Source organism: Theropithecus gelada, chromosome X (genome assembly GCF_003255815.1).
Source record: "Theropithecus gelada isolate Dixy chromosome X, Tgel_1.0, whole genome shotgun sequence".
Classification (NCBI taxonomy): Eukaryota; Metazoa; Chordata; class Mammalia; order Primates; family Cercopithecidae; genus Theropithecus; species Theropithecus gelada.
This window is the reverse complement of record NC_037689.1, coordinates 66,494,899-66,516,431: the sequence shown is the minus strand read 5'-3', so window position 1 is coordinate 66,516,431 and position 21,533 is coordinate 66,494,899. Positions and strand designations below refer to the sequence as shown.

The 21,533-nt window shown below is 35.1% G+C and overlaps 1 protein-coding gene across 2 annotated transcripts in view; it reads left to right on the top strand.

The window, feature by feature from the left end:
• The window catches only part of KLHL4 (kelch like family member 4), a 162,575-nt gene that overhangs the window by 91,266 nt on the left and 49,776 nt on the right, over positions 1–21,533 (top strand). For both annotated transcript variants that reach the window (XM_025372221.1, XM_025372220.1), the window contains exons 2-4: positions 15,925–16,092; positions 16,484–16,620; positions 20,146–20,342. In XM_025372221.1, the coding sequence (XP_025228006.1) occupies positions 15,925–16,092; positions 16,484–16,620; positions 20,146–20,342 (502 nt within the window). The remainder of the gene's footprint in view (positions 1–15,924; positions 16,093–16,483; positions 16,621–20,145; positions 20,343–21,533) is intronic.

Genomic DNA, 21,533 nt, shown 5'->3' with positions numbered 1-21,533 from the left:
CCGTATTTATTTATTACTTTTAACAGATTTTTGTGTAGTCTTTAGAGTTTTCTCTATATAAGATAATGCCATCTGCAAATAGATACAATTTGGCTTCCTCCTTTCCAATTTGATCCTTTAATTTTTCTCTTTTGCCTAATTGGTCTGGCTAGGTCTTCCAGTACTATGTGGAAGTGGTAAAAGTGGCCATCTATGTCTTATTCCTAATCTTAGATAAAAAGTTTTTAGTTTTTCCCAATTCACTAATTTGTGTGTTAGCTTTGGGTATGTAATATATGGCGTTTATTGTACTGAGGTACATACAGTCTATGTCTAATTTGTTGAGAGTTTTTTTTTTTCTCATGAAGACTTGTTAAATCTTATCAAATGCTTTTTCTGTGTCTATTAAGATGATCATATGGTCTTGTTTGTTTTGTTAATGTGGTGTATCAAATATATTAATTTGTGTATGGCGAACTCTCCTTGCATCCCTGGGGTTAATCTCACTTGATCACAATGATTTTGGTATTTTTCTATCTGCTATCATATATATTAATATGTAAGTTTAATTAAATAATTATATGTTGGTAATTCTAAATGCAGAAATGTCTTCAAAATATTGTCATTATTTGCCAACTAAGCCAATAGTGTTATTTCTTACTTACTTTCAGAAGCATTTGTTGTCTAAACTTTTTATTTTTTGCTTTATATGTATTAGCTTGTATTTATTTCTTTATATCTCTGTTCAAATGTAAACACAATAGATGATGTTTTTAATGTGCTGTTGAATTTGGTTTGCTTGTATATTGTTGAGAATTTTTCCATCTATGTTCAAGAAACCTACAGTTTTAGTTGTATTCTTGTTTGGTTTTGAAATCAGGGTAATGCTGTTATGTGAAATGAATTTGAAAGATTTTTTTTCTATATTCTAGATTAGTTTGAGGATGATTGATATTAGTTGTTACTTAAATGTTTGGTGGAATTCAGCAGTGAACAAGCTCAGCCTAAAATTGGTAGAAGAAAAAAACAATGCAGTAAAAACAATGCAGCTAATACTAGAAATAAATAAAATACAGACTAAAAACATTCAAAATATCAATGAAGTGAAGAATTGGTTATTTGAAAAACTAAACAAAAATCATTAGCTAGACTAAAGAAAAGTAGTATAAAAATTCAACATACAAAAATCAGTCGTGTATCTACATGCTAATAGCAAGCTATCTCAAAAAAATTAATCTCTACTTATTGTTCATCGTAATGCTTGTTTTAATCACCTAATCCTTTTGCAATTATGCTGTTCAAAATTAAAAAGAAAGTGAAGAAATTTCACAAATGCAGTTAAATATGTCTTTCAGTTATGTGTTGTATTGGAATGTAATGTTTAAGAAAATCAGCAATCAATCTATTAACATGGGATATCTTTCCATTTTTTGTGTCTCTGTTTTCTTTATTACTCTCTTACAGTTTTTATTTCTTAAGGTTATTTCTAGATATTTTATTTTTGTAGGTATTTTAAATGGAATTGCTTTCTGATATCTTTAGAGAAAATATGGAAATAAAATCAGAGATGAAAAGGGAGACATTACAACTAGTATCACAGAAATACAAAGAAATTCATAAAAATGTATTATAAATAAGTATAGCCCAACAAATTTTCTAAGTAAAAAATTATCTTTTCTATAAAGAGTTTTGCAAACTTAGCAGTATTACAAAAAATTTTAATTTTCATTTAACCCCCATGGCTTCCCTGAAAAACAAGGCAAATGCCTGACAAAAACAAACAAACAAACAAAAAAAAAAAAACAAAAAAATTATGAAACTATTTTGGAAGAGAAATGCCAAAATATTCACTTATATAATCTATGTTAGCACTACCTGGTCTTATACATGTATAACATTTGAAGTGTGGTTAAAAAACAAAAACAGGCCGGGCGCGGTGGCTCAAGCCTGTAATCCCAGCACTTTGGGAGGCCAAGGCGGGTGGATCACGAGGTCAGGAGATCGAGACCATCCTGGCTAACATGGTGAAACCCCGTCTCTACTAAAAATACAAAAAACTAGCCGGGCGTGGTGGCGGGCGCCTGTAGTCCCAGCTACTCGGAGGCTGAGGCAGGAGAATGGCGTGAACCTGAGAGGCGGAGCTTGCAGTGAGCCGAGATCGCGCCACTGCACTCCAGCCTGGGTGACACAGCGCGAGACTCTGTCTCAAAAAAAAAAAAAAAAAAAAAAAAAAAAACAAAAAAACATGTAATCCCTAGTATATTTGGTCACAGATTATTTTATTTCAAAATTTAGAAGCTCTGCATGAATGCCTTTATACAGTATGCATATTGTATTTTTTAAATTTGTATTGCCAAATATTCTTCCAAATACGCTGTCAAAATTAGCAATCTGAACAATTTTGAAAACAGTGCCTTCTATTCTTTCTCAAAGTAAGTTTGTTACAAGACAGTTTTGTAGCTGAAGCAATCCCAAGGTTATATTTTTCAGATGTCTGTTTTACCAGTACATAGAAAGCCATAGGAACCTACAATATTCTCCTTAAAGCAAAATAAAATCAGACAGTAGTAGATCCTGTGATGTCAGCAACATGATGAATTAAAATGCTTGCAAGCAGTTTCATGAAAAGGATAGGCGGGGAGTATTTCTTTGCTCCCCTCACCCCTGCAACAGACTGCTGACCACCAAATCAGTGAAACCCTCTGCCCTCATGAGCCTGGGCAATACAGTCAGTGGTGATTTGGCAACTTCCCAACGGCAGAGTACTGAACAGTCAATTCGTGCAGGTTCACTCATGATCCTTTTAAACCCGAGTTGAGGTGATAAATACCATATAAGTTGTGTGCTCATTGTGGGCCACTATTTTGCCCAGGGAATCTTAGTCTTTGTGTTTCTGCATCACTAGATCCCCTAAGAACATTCCCTAGAATTCACTCTTACTTTGGAAACTACAGGGGAACCTCGAGATCCCTGGTGATCTAGCTCTTAGCATGGGCCACTCCTAGGGAAAGCGGGGAGTATAACCCACCAAAGTGTCCCTTGGGAAAAGGAAAACCGATTGCAAGCTCTCGCCTACCGAGGAGCTTCCCATTTGTATCCAGAGAGTGATTGTGCCCCTCCCAGTAGAGACAGAGGCAAGGTGCTGATCTCTGAATGCAGGTCGTGTTTTTCTACCGCAGTTGAAAAGTGGCACCCATGGTTGGAAATGGACATGGAGAAGGGATCATCTCTTGCTTCCTCTGCCCACTGCTGCAGATGTAGCTGAGGCTATTACTGTCAGAGGCTGGCACAGGTGCACTTGGAGAGAGTCTGTCCAGCACTATATGTGTCAGCTGCACCACCAGTGAAAGTGTACCCACTGCTGAGGCTTGCATAAAGGGTGGGACTCACCTGCCCCTCTCTACACAGACTGGCATTATTTCAGCCACAGACTGTGAACCTGCCACAGACTGTGAACCTGCCACAGATCTGCCCGTTTTGGGCTGGATGAAAAGGTTCTTCCCCAAGGCCACTTTAGTAGTAGCTGTCAGATGGGTGTTTTCCATGAACCTAAGTCACATTTTACGCTGGGGATAAAGGATGGTGTCTATCTGAATTGAAGATTTCCAGCTCTGTGACGGGAGTGTGATAAGAAAGCTCATCATGTTTCTGCCTGCCCAGGATGATGAGTTGGTGCAGTTCCCTATCTGCCCCATCATGACAAGTGTTTTAATACATCCCTGGGGTACCTGAGAGTAACACAGCTTAAGTGCCACCTACCAGACTGGAGACTGATCTGTACCATTAAAAAAAAAACAAAAAAAAAGGCTGCTGACAAAAGGGCATAGTACTAGGGCATGAAATAAGCTTTTTTTTTTTTTTTTTTTTTTTTTTTTTAATTGCGGCACTATTCACAATAGCAAAGACTTGGAATCAACCCAAATGTCCATCAGTGACAGACTGGATTAAGAAAATGTGGCACATATACACCGTGGAATACTATGCAGCCATAAAAAAGGATGAGTTTGTGTCCTTTGTAGGGACATGGATGCAGCCTGAAACCATCATTCTCAGCAAACTATCGCAAGAACAGAAAACCAAACACTGCATGTTCTCACTCATAAGTGGGAACTGAACGATGAGATCACTTGGACTCGGGAGGGGAACATCACACACCGGGGCCTATCATGGGGAGGGGGGAGGGGGGAGGGATTGCATTGGGAGTTCTACCTGATGTAAATGACGAGTTGATGGGTGCTGACGAGTTGATGGGTGCAGCACAGCAACATGGCACAAGTATACATATGTAACAAACCTGCACGTTATGCACATGTACCCTAGAACTTAAAGTATAATAATAATAAAATAAAAATAAAAATAAAAAAATTAAAGGAATCAAAAAAGAAAAAAAAAAAAAGAAATAAGCTTTTTTGAGACCTCTGCATTCCAAGACCCACAGAAGATTGTGAGTTCAAGGGACAAAACAATTGAGTATTTAAAAGTCCCACCCAAATGAAAGCAATCTCAAATATAAGAAGAAACAGCTACCTCAGATTGCAAGCCATCTGAATTCTGATTATGCAGAAAGACAGTGTTTTAACATCCCCAAAGATTACACTAGCTCTCTAGCAATGGATCAGAACCAAAATAAAATTTATAAAATGACAGATACAGAATTAAAAGTACAGATTGAAAGGAAGGTAAGTAAGATCCAAAATAAAGGGGAAATCCAACACAAATATTAAAAAAATTCAGGACCTGAAAGATAGGTAGATATTAAAAACCCAAACAGAACTTTTGGAAATAAAGAAATTCATGGAATGAATATCAAAATACAATTGAAAGCATGAACAATAGACCAGACTAAGCAGAAAAATAATTTTAGAGCTTCAAGATTTTCTTTTGAATTAACCTACTCTGACAAAAAAATAAAGAAAAATAAATTTTTAAAAACTGAGCAAAATTTTTGAGAAATGTGAGAATATGTAAAGCAAACAAACCCACAACTCATAAGCATTCCTCATGCAGAAGAAGAAAAGTAAAATGTTTGGAAAATATGTTTGAAGGAAAATTTCCCTGATCTTACTTGAGATGTGGACATCCAGATACAAGAAATTCAGAGATCACCTGGAAGATGCTATACAAAACAAATATCATGAAGTCTTTTAGTCCTCAGAATATCCAAGATGAACATGAAAGAACAAATTTGAAAAGCAGCTAGACAGAAGTGGCCAATCACCATGAAAGAAAATCCCATCTGAATAAAAGTGGACTTCTCACTAGAAATCTTACAAGCCATGAGAGATTGTCGGCCTACTTTCATCTTTCCTAAGAAAAGAGTCAATAATTTTATAAATTGCCAAATTAAACTTTATAAATGAAGTAAAAATAAACTATTAACCAGACAAACACTAAGTGAATTTTTCACCACTAAATTAGATCTGCAAGAAATACTCAAAGTAGTTATAAACATAAAAATAAAAAGATGATAACATCATAAAAGCATACATAAGGACAAGGCTAAAAATTTTATTGAGACTACAAAGCAACTAGCTAACAACACTATGAAAGGAACAAAATCTCACATATCAATATTAACCTTGAACATAAATGGTCTAAATACCCCCCATAAAAGAGAGTAGCAAATTGGATAAAAAAAATAAAACCCAATTATAACTGCCTACAGGAGACCCACCTAAGGGTTAAAGACACCTACAGACTAAAAGTAAAGGGGTGGAAAAAGATATATCATGAAAATGGAAAGCAAAAATGGGATGGGCAGGAATAGCTATTCTTATATAAAACAGACTTTAAATTAACAGGAAAAAATAAAGAAGGTCACTATATAATGATATAGGGTTTAATTAAATAAGAAGATTTTACAATCATAAATATATATGCACTGGAGAACCCAGATTCTTAAACCAATTATCCTAGACATAAGAAAAGAGGTAGAAAGCAATAAAATAATACAAGAGGACTTCAACACCCCACTTCCAGCACTAAACAGATAATAAAGGCAGAAAATAAACAAAGAAACCCCAGATGCAAATTGAGCTTTAAACAAAATGGACCTAATTGACATTTACAGAACATTCTACACAACAACCTCAGAATCTACCTTTTAGTCATCTGCTCATGTAACATTCTCTGAAATTGGCCATATGCTTGAGTATAAAACAAGTCTCAAAACATTTTAGAAAATCAAAATTACATTAATTGTCTTATTGGACCACAATGGAATAACATTAGAAATCACAACAAAGTAGAACCCTAGAAACTAAAAAAGTACATGGAAACTAAACAACTTGCTACTGAATGACCTTTGGGTAAATAATAAAATTAAGGAAGAAATTTAAAAATATTGGAAACTAATGAAAATAGACACATAAAATGCAAAAGCCTCTGTGATACAGCAAAAGTGTTGCTGTAAAAAAAGCTTTATAGTGTTAATTTTCTACGTATTATGATATAAAGATCTCAAATTAACAAAGTAATATTGCATCTTGATGAACTAGAAAATCAAGGACAAACAGATGCAAAACTGAAAGAAGAAAAAAAAAATAAAGATCAGAGCAAAAGTAAATGAAATTAAAACCAAAAAACAAAATAGATACAAACGACAGCAAAATGAAAAATTGAATCTTTGAAAGAATATAAAAATGTGATTGACGACAATCTAGATTAAATAAGAAAAAAAACAGTAAAGATTCAAATAAGCACAATCAGAAATAATGAAGGTGACACTGCAACTGATACCACAGAAATATGAAATATCATCAGAGACTATGAGGAGCATTTCTGTGTGCACAAACTAGAAAACCTAGAGGAACTGTGTAAATTCCTAGAAATTACAACTTCCTAAGAATGAACCAGGAATGAAAAGAAATATTTAATACACCAATAATGAGTAATACAATTGAATCAGCAATGAAAAAATCTTTTAATGAAAAAATAAAGCCCAAGACCAGACAGCTTCACAGCCAAATTTTACCACATGTACAAAAAAATAACTAGTACAAGTCTTACTAAAACTATTAAAAAAAATAACTGAGGAAGAGCGATTTTCCCCAACTCATTCCACAAAACCAGTGTTACACTGATACCAAAATCAGGCAAGAACACCCAGCAAGAACAACAGCAACAACAACAACAACAAAACCACAACAGGCCAATATCCCTAACCAACACAGACCCAAACATCTTCAACAAAATACTGGTACAGTGAACCCAACATCACAACTAAATATATATATATATATTTTTATATTTATATATTTATAGATATATTTATATATTTATATATGTCCTTATGAATTGGATTTTATTATAGGAATGCAAGGATGATTCAGCCTATATAAATCAATAAATGTAATTTACCACATAAATAGAATTTAAAACAAAAAACATATGATTAGCACAATTGATACATAAAAAGCATTTGATAAAATTTAACATCTCTTCACAGTTAAAAAACCCTTCATGAACTAGGCATCGATGGAATATACATCAAAATAATAAGCCTCATACATGACAAACCCACAACCAACATCAAATTGAAGGGGGGAAAAGTTAAAATCATTCCTTTTAAGAGCTGGAACAAAACAAGGATGTACAATCTCACCACTCCTACTTGACATAGTACTGGAAGCTGTAACCAGAGCAAACAGGTAAGAGAAAGAAACAAAAGGCCTCCAAAGAAACAAAAAACAAAAAACAATAGATCATCAGGTAGATGTACTGGCAAAACGGGTGTCAAATTGTCTCTGCTTGCTGATGACGTGATTTTTCTACATAGGAAATGCTAAAGGTTACTTCAAGAGACTAATAGACTGGATGAATGAATTTAGTAAGCTTTCAGGATACAAAATCAACATTCCAAAATCAGTATCACTTCTGAAGAGAGGCAGAGCAAGATGGCCAAATAGAAGGCAACACCCCTGATAATCTCTCCCACAGGAACACTAAATTTAACAACTATCTACAACAAGAACAAAAATACTTTCACAAGAAGCAACAATCAGTTGAGCACTCAAAGTACCTCGTTTTAACTTCATATCACTGAATGTGGCAGGGGGAAATGGTAGGAAAGACAATCTTGAATCATCAACATCCATGTGGTATGGAGGTAGAATCTGTATGCTTGGGAGAGGGAGAGCACAATTGTGTGAGACACTGCATTGAACTCATCAGTGCCCTGTAACAGCAGAAAGCAAAACCAGGCTGAATTCAGCTGGCGCCTGCTCATGAAGGAAGCATTTGGACTTGACCTAGCCAGAGGGGAATTGCCCATCCAAGCAGTTGGAACTTTAATTCCAGCAAGCCTTGCCAGCACAGGCCAAAGTGCAGTTGGACTCTAAATAAACTTGAACACCATTCTAGGCCACAGGGACTGCAACTCCTAGGTGAGTCCTAGTGCTGACCCGGGCTCAGAGCTAGTGGGCTTGGGAGGCATGAGACTTACTAAGACACCAACTTAGGCAGGTAAGGGAGTGTTTGTGCCACTCCTCCCACAAACCCAGGCCACACACCTCACAGCTCTAAAAGGTTTCCCTATCTTCCACTTAAGGAGGGGAAAGGATGAGTAAAGAAGACTTTGACTTGCATCCTTGATACCAGCTCAGCCACTGTAGTGTAGGGCACCAGTCAGAGTCATAAAGGCAACCTTTTTAGACACTAGCTTCTGGATGACATTTGTTGACGCTCCCTGTGCCAGAAGGGAACCTACTGCCTTGAAGGAAAGAACCTAGTCCTGGTAAAATCCATCACCTGCTGACTAAACAGCCCTTGACACCCCGAATAACCAGAAGCAATATCCAGGTAATATGGCATGGGCCTTGACCGAGACACTGCGACTTGGTGGCTTCAGGTGAAACTCAACACATTCTCACCTGTGGTGGCTATGAGGAGAGACTCCTTTGGCTTAAGAAAAATGGAGGGAAACGGAGAGAGCCCTTTGTATTGTACCATATGTACCAGTTCAGCTACAGGAGGGTAGAGCCTCAAGCGGGCTACTGGAGTCCTAGATTCCAGGGCTTGGCTCTTGGGCATTTCTGGACCTGCCATGGTACAGAAAGGAGCCCATTGCCTTGAAGGGTGAGTCCCAGGGTAGGCAGAATATACCAAAAGCTGACTGAAGAGCATGTGAGCATTAAGTGAACATTGGCAGTAACTTGGTAGTACTCCCTCTGGGCCTTTGGTGTTGGTGGCCATGGGGTGAGGCTCAACTGACTGTGGAGAGGGGAGGGAAGAGTGGGAAAGACTGTATCTTATGGTTTCAATGCCAGCTCAGCCACAGCACAACAGATCATCAGGTAGATGTATAGGGTTTTTGACTCCAGTCTTTGGCTCCTAAACAGCATTTCTGGACTCGCTGATACCTGGGAAAACTCACCACTCTGAAGAGAAGAACATAAGCCTGGCTGGTTTAACCACCTGCTGATTAAACCCTGTAGAGCTCTAGGGCTTTGAGTAAACATAGGCAGTAGCCAGGTAGTTGTTACAGTGAAACATGGGCGAGACCCAGTGCTCTGCTGGCTTCAGGTCTGACCCAGTGGAATCCCATAATCATTGCCACAGGACTGTTTGTGTTACCCCTCCACTAATTTCAGGTGCCTCAGAACATAGAGGCACCATTTACTTGGCAGAAATTAAGGGAATAGAACAAGAGTCCGAGTCCCTGCCTAGTAATACAGAGAAATCCTCTGGATCTTATCAAAGACCGTGAAAGCACTACCTCTATGAGTCTGCAAGAACCACAGCATTACTCAGCTTGTGGTGCCCCCTAATGCAGATACAGCTTAGACCACAACACCCAAGTCTCTCTAAATACCTGGAAAACTTCCCAAAGAAGGATGGGTACAAATAAGTCCAGATTGTGAAGACTACAATAAAATACCTAAATTATCAATGCCCAAATACCAATTAACATCCATAAGCTTCAAGACCATCTAGAAAAGCATGAAGAGCACCAAACAAGCAAAATAAGTTTCCAGGGACAAATGCTGGAGACTCAGAGATATGTGAACTGTCAGTGCTGGAGAAACAGATATGTGAACTTTTAGACAGAGAATTCAAGATAACTGTGTTGAGGAAACACAAAGAAATTTAAGATAACAGATAAGCAATTAATAAATCCTTAAGACAAATTTACAAAGAGAGTGAAATAATTTAAAAGAATCAAGTGGAAATTATGGGGTTGAAAAATGCAAGTGTCATAGTTAAGAATGCTTCAGAAGCCAGGCACGGTGGCTCACGCCTCTAATCCTAGCACTTTGGGAGGCCAAGGCAGGCAGATCACCTGAGGTCGGGAGTTCGAGACCAGCCTGACCAACATGGAGAAACCCCGTCTCTACTAAAAATACAAAATTAGCCGGACGTGGTGGGATATGCCTGTAATCCCAGCTACTAGGGAGGCTGAGGTAAGAGAATTGCTTGAATCTGGGAGGCAGAGGTTGCGGTGAGCTGAGATTGCACCATTGCACTCCAACCTGGGCAACAAGAGGGAAACTCCATCTGAGGAGAAAAAAAAAAAAGCACACCTACAAGATCTAGAAAATAGTCTCAAAATGGCAAATTTAAGAGTTATTGGCCTTAAAAGGAGGTAAAGAGAGAGAGAGATTTGGTAGAAAAGCTATTCAAAGAGGTAATGACAAAAACTTCTAAAACCTAGAGGAAGATATCAAAATTCGAGTACAAATAGTTTATATGTTTATGTAACACTAAGAAAATTTAATCCAAAGAAGACTACCTCAACGCATTTAGTAATCGAACTATCAAAGGTGAAGGAAACAGAAAAGAAACAATGTGTAATGGAGCTCCAATATGTCTGGCAATATACTATTCAGTGGAAAACTTATAGGCACAGAGAAAGTGGCATGACATATATAAAATGCTGAAGGAAAAAACGTTTATACTAGAACAGTATATCCAGTGAAAATTTCTTTCCAACGTGAAGAAGAAATAAAGAGTTTCCAAGACAAACAAAAGAGGAGGGATTTCATCAACACTAGATGCATCCTACAAGAAATGCTAAAGGGAGTTTTTCAATCATCAAGAAAAGATAATAACGAGCAGTAAGACATCATTTGAGGGTACAAAACTCACTGTTAATAGTAAGTATACAGAAAAACACAGAATATTATAACACTGTAATTGTGGTGTGAAAACTACTCTTAAATAGAAAGACTAAAAAATAATGAGCCAAAATAATAATTACAACTTGTAAGATGTAGACAGTACAATAAGATACAAAAAGAAACAAAAAAGTTAATATGCAGAGAGATAAAATTAAGTTATGGAGGCTTTATTAGTTTACTTCTTGCTTATTTGTTTGTTTATAGAAACAGTGTTAAGTCCTTATTTACTTAATGGACTATAATATATTATTTGAAAGCCTCAAGGCAATCTCAAAACAAAAAATTTATAACAGAAACCCAAACAAATAAAAAGAAAGAGCCGGGCACGGTGGCTCACGCCTGTAATCACAGCACTTTGGGAGGCCGAGACAGGTGGATCACGAGGTCAGGAGATCAAGACCATCTTGGCTAACACGGTGAAACCCTGTCTCTACTAAAAATACAAAAAAAAAAAAAAAATTAGCCAGGTGTGGTGGCGGGCACCTGTAGTCCCAGCTACAGAGGAGGCTGAGGCAGGAGAATGGCGTGAACCCCGGGGGCGGAGCTTGCAGTGAGCCGAGATCGTGCCACTGCACTCCAGCCTGGGCGACAGAGTGAGACTCCGTCTCAAAAAAACCAACAACAACAAAAATAAATAAAATAAATAAATAAATAAATAAATAGAAAGAAAGAAATGAAATCATACCACCAGGAAAAAATCACTTTCAGAAACAGGAAGACAGTAAGGAAGGAAAGAAGGAAGAGAAGTCCGCAATACTACCAGAAAATAAATAGCAAAGTGGCACGAATAAGTTCTAACTTATCAGCAGTAACACTGAATGTAAATAGACTAAACCCTCTGATGGAAAGACACAGAGTATCTGATTGGATAAAATAACAAGACTCAATGATCTGTTGCCTACAAGAAACACATTTCACCTATAAAGACACACATAGACTGAAAATAAAGGGATTAAAAATATATTCTATGTCAATAGAAACCAAAAAAGAATAGGAGTTTCTGCACTTGTATCAGATAAAATAGATTTCAAGACAAAAACTATGAGAAGAGACGAAGAATGTCACTCCATAATGAAACAGAGGTCAATTCAGCAAGAGGATATAACAACTTTAAATATATATGCACCCAACAGTGGACCACCCAGATTTAGAAAGCAAATATTATAAGAGCTAAAGAGATAGACAACAATACAATATTAGCTGTAGACTTCAGCACCCCACTTTCAGCATTGAAAATATCTTCCTGATAGAAAATCAACAAAGAAACATCAGAATTAATCTGCATTATAGACAAAATAAGTTTAATAGATATTAATAAAACAACTCAGAGCTGGATAATACTTATCTCTTTAGAACATAAAACATTGTCAAGCGTAGACAGTATGTTACATCACAAAACAAGCCTTTAAACTACACACACTGGACCCTGTTTGGGGGCAGGGATGAGGGGAGGGAGACCATCAGAACAGCTAATGCATGTGGGGCTTACAACCTAGCTGACAGGTTGATTGTTGCAGCAAACCACCATGGCACATGTATGCCTTTGTAACAAACCTGCATGTTCTGCACATATATCCTGGAACTTAAAGTAAAATTACAAAAAAAAAAAGAAAAGATAAAAACATTAAAAAATTAATATAGCATCAAGCATCTTCTCTGACCACAATGAAGTAAAACTAGAATTCAATAAAAAGAAGAACTTTGAAAACTATACAAACACATGGAATTTCAACAATATTCTCCAGAATGATAAACGGCTAAATGAAGTAATTAAGAAGGAAATCAAAAAATTTCTTGAAACAAATGAGAATGGAAACACAATATACCCAAACTGATGAGATACAGCAAAAGCAGTACTAAGAGAAGTTTATAGTTGTAAGTGCCTGCATCAAAAAGAAAAAAAAAAAAAACCTCAAATAAACAACCAAATGTTGCATCTTAAAAAGCTGAAAAAATAAGAGCAAACCAAACCAAAAATTAGTAGAAAAGAAATAATAAAGATGAGAGCAACTACATACCAATAAGTTGGAAAATTTAGAAGAAATAAATTCCTAGACATATACAACCTATCGAGATTGAATGATGAAGAAATCCAAAATGTGTATAGTCCAACAATAATAAAGAGATTGAAGCTGTAATAAAAATTCTCCCAGCAAGTAAAAGCCTGAGACCTGATGGTTTCACTCTTGAATTCTTTCAAAAATTTTAAAAAGAGCTAACACTGATCCTACTCAAATGATTCTAAATAATAGAGGGGAGAATGCTTCCAACCTCATTCTATGAGTCCAGTATTATCCTGATACCAAAACCATGCAAAGACACATCAAAAAAAAAGAAAATTGCATGCCTATATTGCTAATGAATATTGACACAAAAATCCTCAACAAAATCCTAGCCAACCAATTCAACAACATACTAAAAAGATTATTCATAATGACCAAGTAGGGTTTATCTCAATGATGCAAGTATGGTTGAACATATGCATATCAGTTAATGTGATACATCATATTAACAGAATGAAAAACAAAAACCACGTGATCACTTCAAGTGATGCTGAACAATTATCTGGTAAAATTCAATAGCCCTTCCTTAAAAAAAAAACCTTCAAAAATCTGGAAATAGAAGAAACATATCTCAGTGTAAACAGCAAAACGAGTAAGGTAGTATTACAGATTATAAACCAAACTATAAAAGAAATATCTATTAGTTGATGCTGATATAAATGATAGACTCTTTTCTGTAATTCTATAATTGCTCTAAAATGGAAGTATATTAAAGAAATAACAGTTCAAGACAATTTCTAAAAATATATTACTAAAATAACTACATCTTGGTAGTTAAAACTAACAACGTAAGACCTAATATTTCTACATAGAATTTTCATGCCCATGTTTTCATTTTTTCCTCTGATATCACTGTGGTACAAGCATTATTGTTTTTAGTATTAATATTATATTCATCCCCATTTTGTGGGAGAAAATTAATGCTTAGAAAAGATAAGGTGACTTTCCAAAGATCACTCATCCGGTAAGTAGCAGAGGCTGGAACTCAATCCAGGCATTATGACTTCATATAATAGGTTCTTTTCATTCCACCATGCTGCCTCCCATGTCACCACAAAACAAAGACAAGGGATTAACATTCTCTAATGAAGTGATTTCCATTATAACATCTGATCTGGCATTACAGTGTCTACAATGGAGGCAAGAGAACTGTAATTTATGAGCTCTGGGAATTTATTAAGATCAGATAAGTTATCAATAGATTAGTTTGTTGGTAACGGTGGTGGCCGTTTTCTTGTTTGTTTTATTATACTCTGCTTTGATAATGCCCAAGATTACTCTTTTAGCTATAATTTTGTATATTTAGATTAATATGTTTGTTGCGTTTTGCCATATTTGGATCTGTTCATATCTCTTTGGGTACTAATTTCTTATTTCTTAAAGTGACAGAAGATAAAGTTCCCTCTGTCTTTTTAAAACTTAATTAAATTATGTATGGCTCATATTTGTAGAATTTTCAGATTTTAAAAATATGTAATTTAATTATAAAACATATTTAAATATCTAATATATTTACTATAAAAACATCCTAAATTAGCTGGTAATTGAAGATACTTTTTTGTCCTTAACCAAATTAAGAGGAAGAAAATTTAGAGTAAAATTTTTTTCCTAGCCAAAACTTCTCAAACATATATTCAGAATATGTTCCACTCTAATGTATGGTGCAGTTACATGAGGATAGCTAAGCTAATTCGACATTGAATGTGTGACTCAATTAATGTGAACTGAATCATTACTAGAAAAGAGAAAAGATTAGGATAATGTGAGTTAAGTGCAACCTGAATGCTTTTCAGTCTACGGTGCCAAGAAATTGTTCCTTTCCAGAACAAGTAAACAAGAGTGCATCTGAAGGGAGGTAGCAGGCAATTTTTGAGCTTTTCATACCATGATCCCTTCTTATCAGTACAATATTATGACTGAAGATTTAAAGAGTGATAATGTATTTGAATTAGACAGAGAAAGTAATATCACCTTGGACCAATTGTCTTAAATGAAATATAGACTGAATTGGGAGTGAAGAGATCTAAAACCAATCCTAACTGGTGGTTAGAAAATGATGCCTGGATGCAAGAAACGTAATAAGCAACATATTTAAGCACATCCATCCAACCAATCAATTGGTCATCTCCTACTGATTGTAAGCCTGTATGTACTTGTGTTGAGATTGAAATTCCACCATTGTGTAATGTTGAAAATACAGGTAGCCCGCTTTTATTATTGTAAATTCAATAGCCATCACGTTTGACTAAATAGTAAGAAATAAAAGGTGGAAGTGACATTGTGAAGAATGCTATGAAACTCTTAGGCTTGAAATTCTTTGAGGAATATTTCTGATGTGTAATGAGTACTCCAGGGAGAAGCTTCAGGACAGAATCAAATTTTTTAAAAGTATTTTGACTCAAGTCTAAGGGTTTCCTGCCTATTGACATAATTATAATACCCACATAAATCAAAGAATGTAGGTTTTATGTTTGTGAATATAACAACTATCACTAGCCCTGTTGGTGAATTGTACATAGTTCTGGTTACATTTCAGATATAAACACTAACCAGCACACTTCACTTTAATGAAAGGTTAGGTAGTAATTATAGTAAAATATCTAAGATTGGAAAACAAATTTTGATTTTACTTTAATCCAACATATTTCCTTTAGAAGTTGGTATGCCTAAATTTCCATTACATGTTTGTACTCTGATTAGAGAAAAATTAAATTTTTTACAAACTTATATGATGAACCATATTCTCATCCTTACTTCCTTTTCAGATTAGATACACAGCACTCTGAAGAAATGAACGCCACCGGATCTGAAGAGCAGTTCCACGTTATAAACCACGCAGAGCAAACTCTTCGTAAAATGGAGAACTACTTGAAAGAGAAACAATTATGTGATGTGCTACTAATTGCAGGACACCTCCGCATCCCAGCCCATAGGTAAGTATTTTTATGTATACAGAATGGTTTTGAGTAGGGCAATTATAAATAAGAGATAATAAGTACATGGATTGTAAATTGGAATATTTGTAAAAATACTTACTTTCCTATATTGAAAAAGTGCCAGCCTATATGATCCGTTTCTCTGTGTATTCTTTAGAAGAGCCAAACTCTGAAAAGACTGATGATGGAAAGTATAACACAAACACACCCTCTAAAAAACATCAATTTACGTGTTTGACCTTTCTGACTTCACTACGCTTAACTGAATTGTAAAAGACTTTATGGAGAAAACAGCCTCACTAGTGTTACAAACTTGCTGAATCCATTTCATGCTTTTCAGTGAAATTATTGACTCATTTAAATTCCTACAAATATTTCCTATTTCCAGGTTGGTTCTCAGCGCAGTGTCTGACTATTTTGCTGCGATGTTTACTAATGATGTGCTTGAAGCCAAACAAGAAGAGGTCAGGATGGAAGGAGTAGATCCAAATGCACTGAATTCCTTGGTGCAGTATGCTTACACAGGTAAGTGCTTAATACACACTAACTCATAATGACCCTACATGATATAACACACATTACTAGTAGTAGTAGTAGTAGTTATTATTGCTACTACTACTACTATTCTTCCTCAATAGTAGTAATACTGCTACTACTACTACAAAGGTGAGGAAACTAAAGAATAGAACAGGTAAATAAATTTCCTAAAGTAATAAAAAGGCATAGTCAGGACATAAACTCAGTAATATAAAAGATCAAGAGGTATATAATATGTAGAAAATACCTTATACATGAGAGCAGACAACTATTTAACAAACATACAGGAACAACTCTGGAATGGTGTGGGCACATTCTTGTTTGTAAAAAGAAGAGTGAGAGTGGGATCTTCCAATCCTACAGTAGACATTTAGTCATTCTATTCATTCAGAGTAATTTTCATATCTATTCAAACTGTAAATAAAGGTAACAATGAGTTTGGGGACTAAAAAGTAGTTTGACTTTTATTCCAGAATGATTATTTCATCTTCAGGGTCTCTTAGTATTAAAATACTTTTATTTGGTTATGTATACTTAGGCTCTTCTTAAGACTAAAAGCTTACCTCCTAGTTTTCTCCAACGGAGTCATTTTCAAACATTTTCGCTTGCACTGCCGGTAAAATAATTTTGAAAAACGATGTGCTCTCCTTACATTTTTCCATTAATGACTAAAATACTTTGTAATTTTAAATGTTTGTAAAGTATATAATCCCCCAAATATTGTAAATATTAATCTTTTTATAAAGCACTATTAAGTTTGCATTTTAAATGTATCTAACAAATCTCAATCCTATAAGAATTTGAAACAATTCATTTAAAAGTATATCTATATGACAGTCCCTCAAAAGTTAAACAAAATAGTTACCTGATAACTCAGCAATTCCATTCGTAGTTATATACTCAAGAGTTAAAAACATGTCCACACGACATTGTGTACACAAATGTTCATATAAACATTATTCATAAGTAAAGAGTAGAAACAACCCAAATGTTTACAAACTGAGGAATGGGTAAATCAAATACGGTATATGAACACAATGGAATACTAATCGACAATAGAAAAGGAATGAAGTAGTAATAGATACTACAACATGGATGAACTTTGAAAATATTATGCCAGATAAAAGAAACTTGTCACAAAAGATCGCTTACTTTAATATACCATTTACATTAAATGTACAAAATAGAAAAATGTGTAGAGGCAGAAGGTAGATTATTGGTTGTAGGAATATGGAGGGAACTGGGAATGAATGTCAATAGGTATGAGGTTCCTTTTGGGGCGCCTGTAGTCCCAGCTACTCGGGAGGCTGAGGCAGGAGAATGGCGTAAACCCGGGAGGCGGAGCTTGCAGTGAGCTGAGATCCGGCCACTGCACTCCAGCCTGGGCGACAGAGCGAGACTCCGTCTCAAAAAAAAAAAAAAAAATTCTGTAATTAGATAGTGATACAGGTTGCAAACTTTTTTGAATATACTAAAAAACACCAGATTGTACATTTTTGAAGTATGAATATGATGAATATGATATGATTTAGATCCTAATAACAATATGTATGAATAAGCTTTTATTTCAAAGTTGTTCCTGTGCCACAGTCCCATAATGTAGCATAGTATACTTTGGGATAGATGAGGAATATGACTTCCTTTTATGAGGCGAGAAAAAACAAAATTACGGAAAGGACACTGGGAAAGTAAAACCTGTGTGGTAACAACTGTTTTGGGAGCAGACCATTTTCTAGGAGGGGTATGTAATGGAATTTGAGGTACTGAAATTTCTTTACATCAAATTGATCTGTGTCTCAGATAGGTTTTATATAGCTCTAGTGATATGCATGCTATTTGAAGACCACTGTTCTAACCAAACTACTTTGAAATTTCACAGTACTTCATTCCTTCCTTCAGCTTTCACCTTTCTCCTGACAAGCCTTTATACAAAATATTTCCTAAATTTCCATTATGCTCTAAAATTTCAACAAACTTTTTAAAATTGGGAGTGAAACAGAAAGAACCTTATTTCTTCTACCTGATACATTTTAATCCTTAGAAAACATCTTTTTTGTTCCCAATGAGCATTCGTAGGATAAAATAATTCAGCCAGCTGGCTTGACTATCCTTTTACTCTTTAATGAAGTGAAACTTGAACCAGCTCCAAACAGCCTTTCTTAAGCATGCTTGTAACTGAATACTGTACACTGTAATACACAATGCTTTCCTACTGTGCCCGAGACATTTATAACTATTCCTCCGAATGAATATTCTTTCTAATAAACAGACCAAATGTAAATGTCTATAGCAGATGAATATTTATATCTGAATTGGAGAATAGTTCATACTTCTCTAGGTCTCATGAGATATGGGCAGGGCGCTCTCTTCAAAATCAGAACAAGAACAACACGAGAAAGTCTGCTGATGGGCTGGACCCCTTTAAAATATATTTTACAGGTTGAACTATGTATAGAGGACCTCGCAATATGTATTACTCTTTTCTTCATGGTTATGCAACGATATGGGCCCCATATTAAGGTATTTTGGAAGGAAAAACTTTAGAGGAATAGTTTGTAATTGATATCAGCCATTTGAAACATTATAACATGGCTAAAACAATAAAAAGCAGGAATGACTCATAAAAATAACGTAATTTTTGCAATAACTAATCAACAACACTTATTCCAAAAATAATACAGACATATAAATATGAAAGGACTAACTTAAATTGCTTCTGATTCTGTTTTTAAAAATTCATTACAGATATTTTCAAAAAGAGTCAGATTTTTTTCATAACAAAGCAAATAAGTAATTCTTAATTTGTAGACTCTTGGCAACATATGCTTCCTCTTGAGACAGTGCCAGGGGTCAATTCCAGAGATAATATTTTGAGCAAATACATCTTGCTAATGTAGATACAAAAAAATAGACATAAAATCTCAGTGTTCTTCTTACAAAATAAATGAACAATTAAGCTTAATGCGTTTCTTACAAAATAAATGAACAATTAAGCTTAATGTGTTTCTTATTTACCAAGATGTTTACCTCCTCACAAATGACAGTTACTTGCATGGCCAGTTGTATGATTCTTATACAATATGACATAATGTTCTTTGAATCGCAATGAAACAGTTTTTTCAACTTTATGCAGGAATGATTTAAAAATTAAAATTGCATGTGTTTAAGGTACAACGTAATAGTCTCATGTACATATGCAATGTGCAATGATCGATATAAGATTTAAATGCAGGCTTAAGATGATAAAGAAATAACAAGTTGCTCTTCTTTACAATAATGTTATTCACTGTTTTTTTGCTATAGTCATTTTTGATAACCTAATCTGGTTCATTTCAGCCATCTTACTAGTGCTTACGGACAGACTGTCTTGTGTATATTAGCCTCAAAATGTGCTCCAGATCTGTTGAAAAGCACAGCTCTACTAGAGAGGAAAATAAAAAGAAATTTAACTAGCTGACATATCTTTTACTTTATGGAACTTATAATCATTCTTTGCTTTTTCAAACCATCTAGGAGTCCTGCAATTGAAAGAAGATACCATTGAAAGTTTGTTGGCTGCAGCTTGTCTTCTGCAGCTGACTCAGGTCATTGATGTTTGCTCCAATTTTCTCATAAAGCAGCTCCATCCTTCAAACTGCTTAGGGATTCGATCTTTTGGAGACGCCCAAGGCTGTACAGAACTTCTGAATGTGGCACACAAATACACTATGGTAAAATCAATTGCTTCAACTTAACTTGTAATAAAAATATGTTAATGTTGTAATAAAATTAATAAGCAATATAAACTTGTATAACTTGTAGATGACTTTCACATATTATATATTCAACAAAAACATTTATCTGGTTGAGCTGCACTCAAGCAAGCTTTTCCTTTTTTGAATTACAGATGTTTCATTAAATCCCCAAACTTGAGAAAATAAAAATACTGCCACAAAATAAATTGTACAACTGTATATTTCAAGTAGAATCTATAGAATTAAGATAATGTTAATTCCCTGATGTTTTTGCACAATTAGAGCTTTCGTTTGTAAAATTGCACAAATTATGATTTATAAAGAAAGTGAAGTGTCTTTCAATAAGGAAAAATGCTAATATTAATGGGTCATTAATTGTCAGAGCTTAAAAACTACCAAAATTAGTGGCACAATCTCAGCTCTCTGCAACCTCCGCCTCCTGGGTTTAAGTGAGTCTCCTGCCTCAGCCTCCCGAGTAGCTGGGACTACAGGTGCCCGCCACCATGCCCGGCTTATTTTTGTATTTTGAGTAGAGATGAAGCTTCACATATTGGCCAGGCTGGTCTTGAACTCCTGACCTTGTGATCTGCCCGCCTCGGCCTCTCAACGTGCTGGGATTACAGGCTTGAGCCACCGCGCCCAGTCCGGATAATTTTATTGAATGAACTTCTTTATGTCTTAGTAACAAATTTTACTTTGGTTAAAAATAACTTACAGTTCAATTCATTAATGCAACTAACTTAAAATCCCTTTCAATTCTATTAACATTTAAATCAAAGGCAAATGTTCATAGGTGGTAATTATTTAAATGTTGCATGTGATAAGATAGAGCATATTAAATGGACAGAGGATATTCAATAAAGCCTTACAATAGATGCTAATACTTCCCTGATGCAGAGTAAAAATAAACTTTTTTAACCTCTGAAGAAGGGAAGGACACGAGATGGATCATTTTGTGAAACCCAATCAAAATATTTCAAACAAATGAAATTGCTTCAGTTATTTAATATTTAAAAACAAAAAGCAATTGTATACAAGTGAACAATAGAAAGTCACATGTTGAAATCATAAATGTAGCATTTTTTAGAATAGAGATGCATATAAAGAGTATTTTTCTGGAGTTTTATACAGAAGGTAATTTTTTAACTTCTAAAATTTCAATTGTTT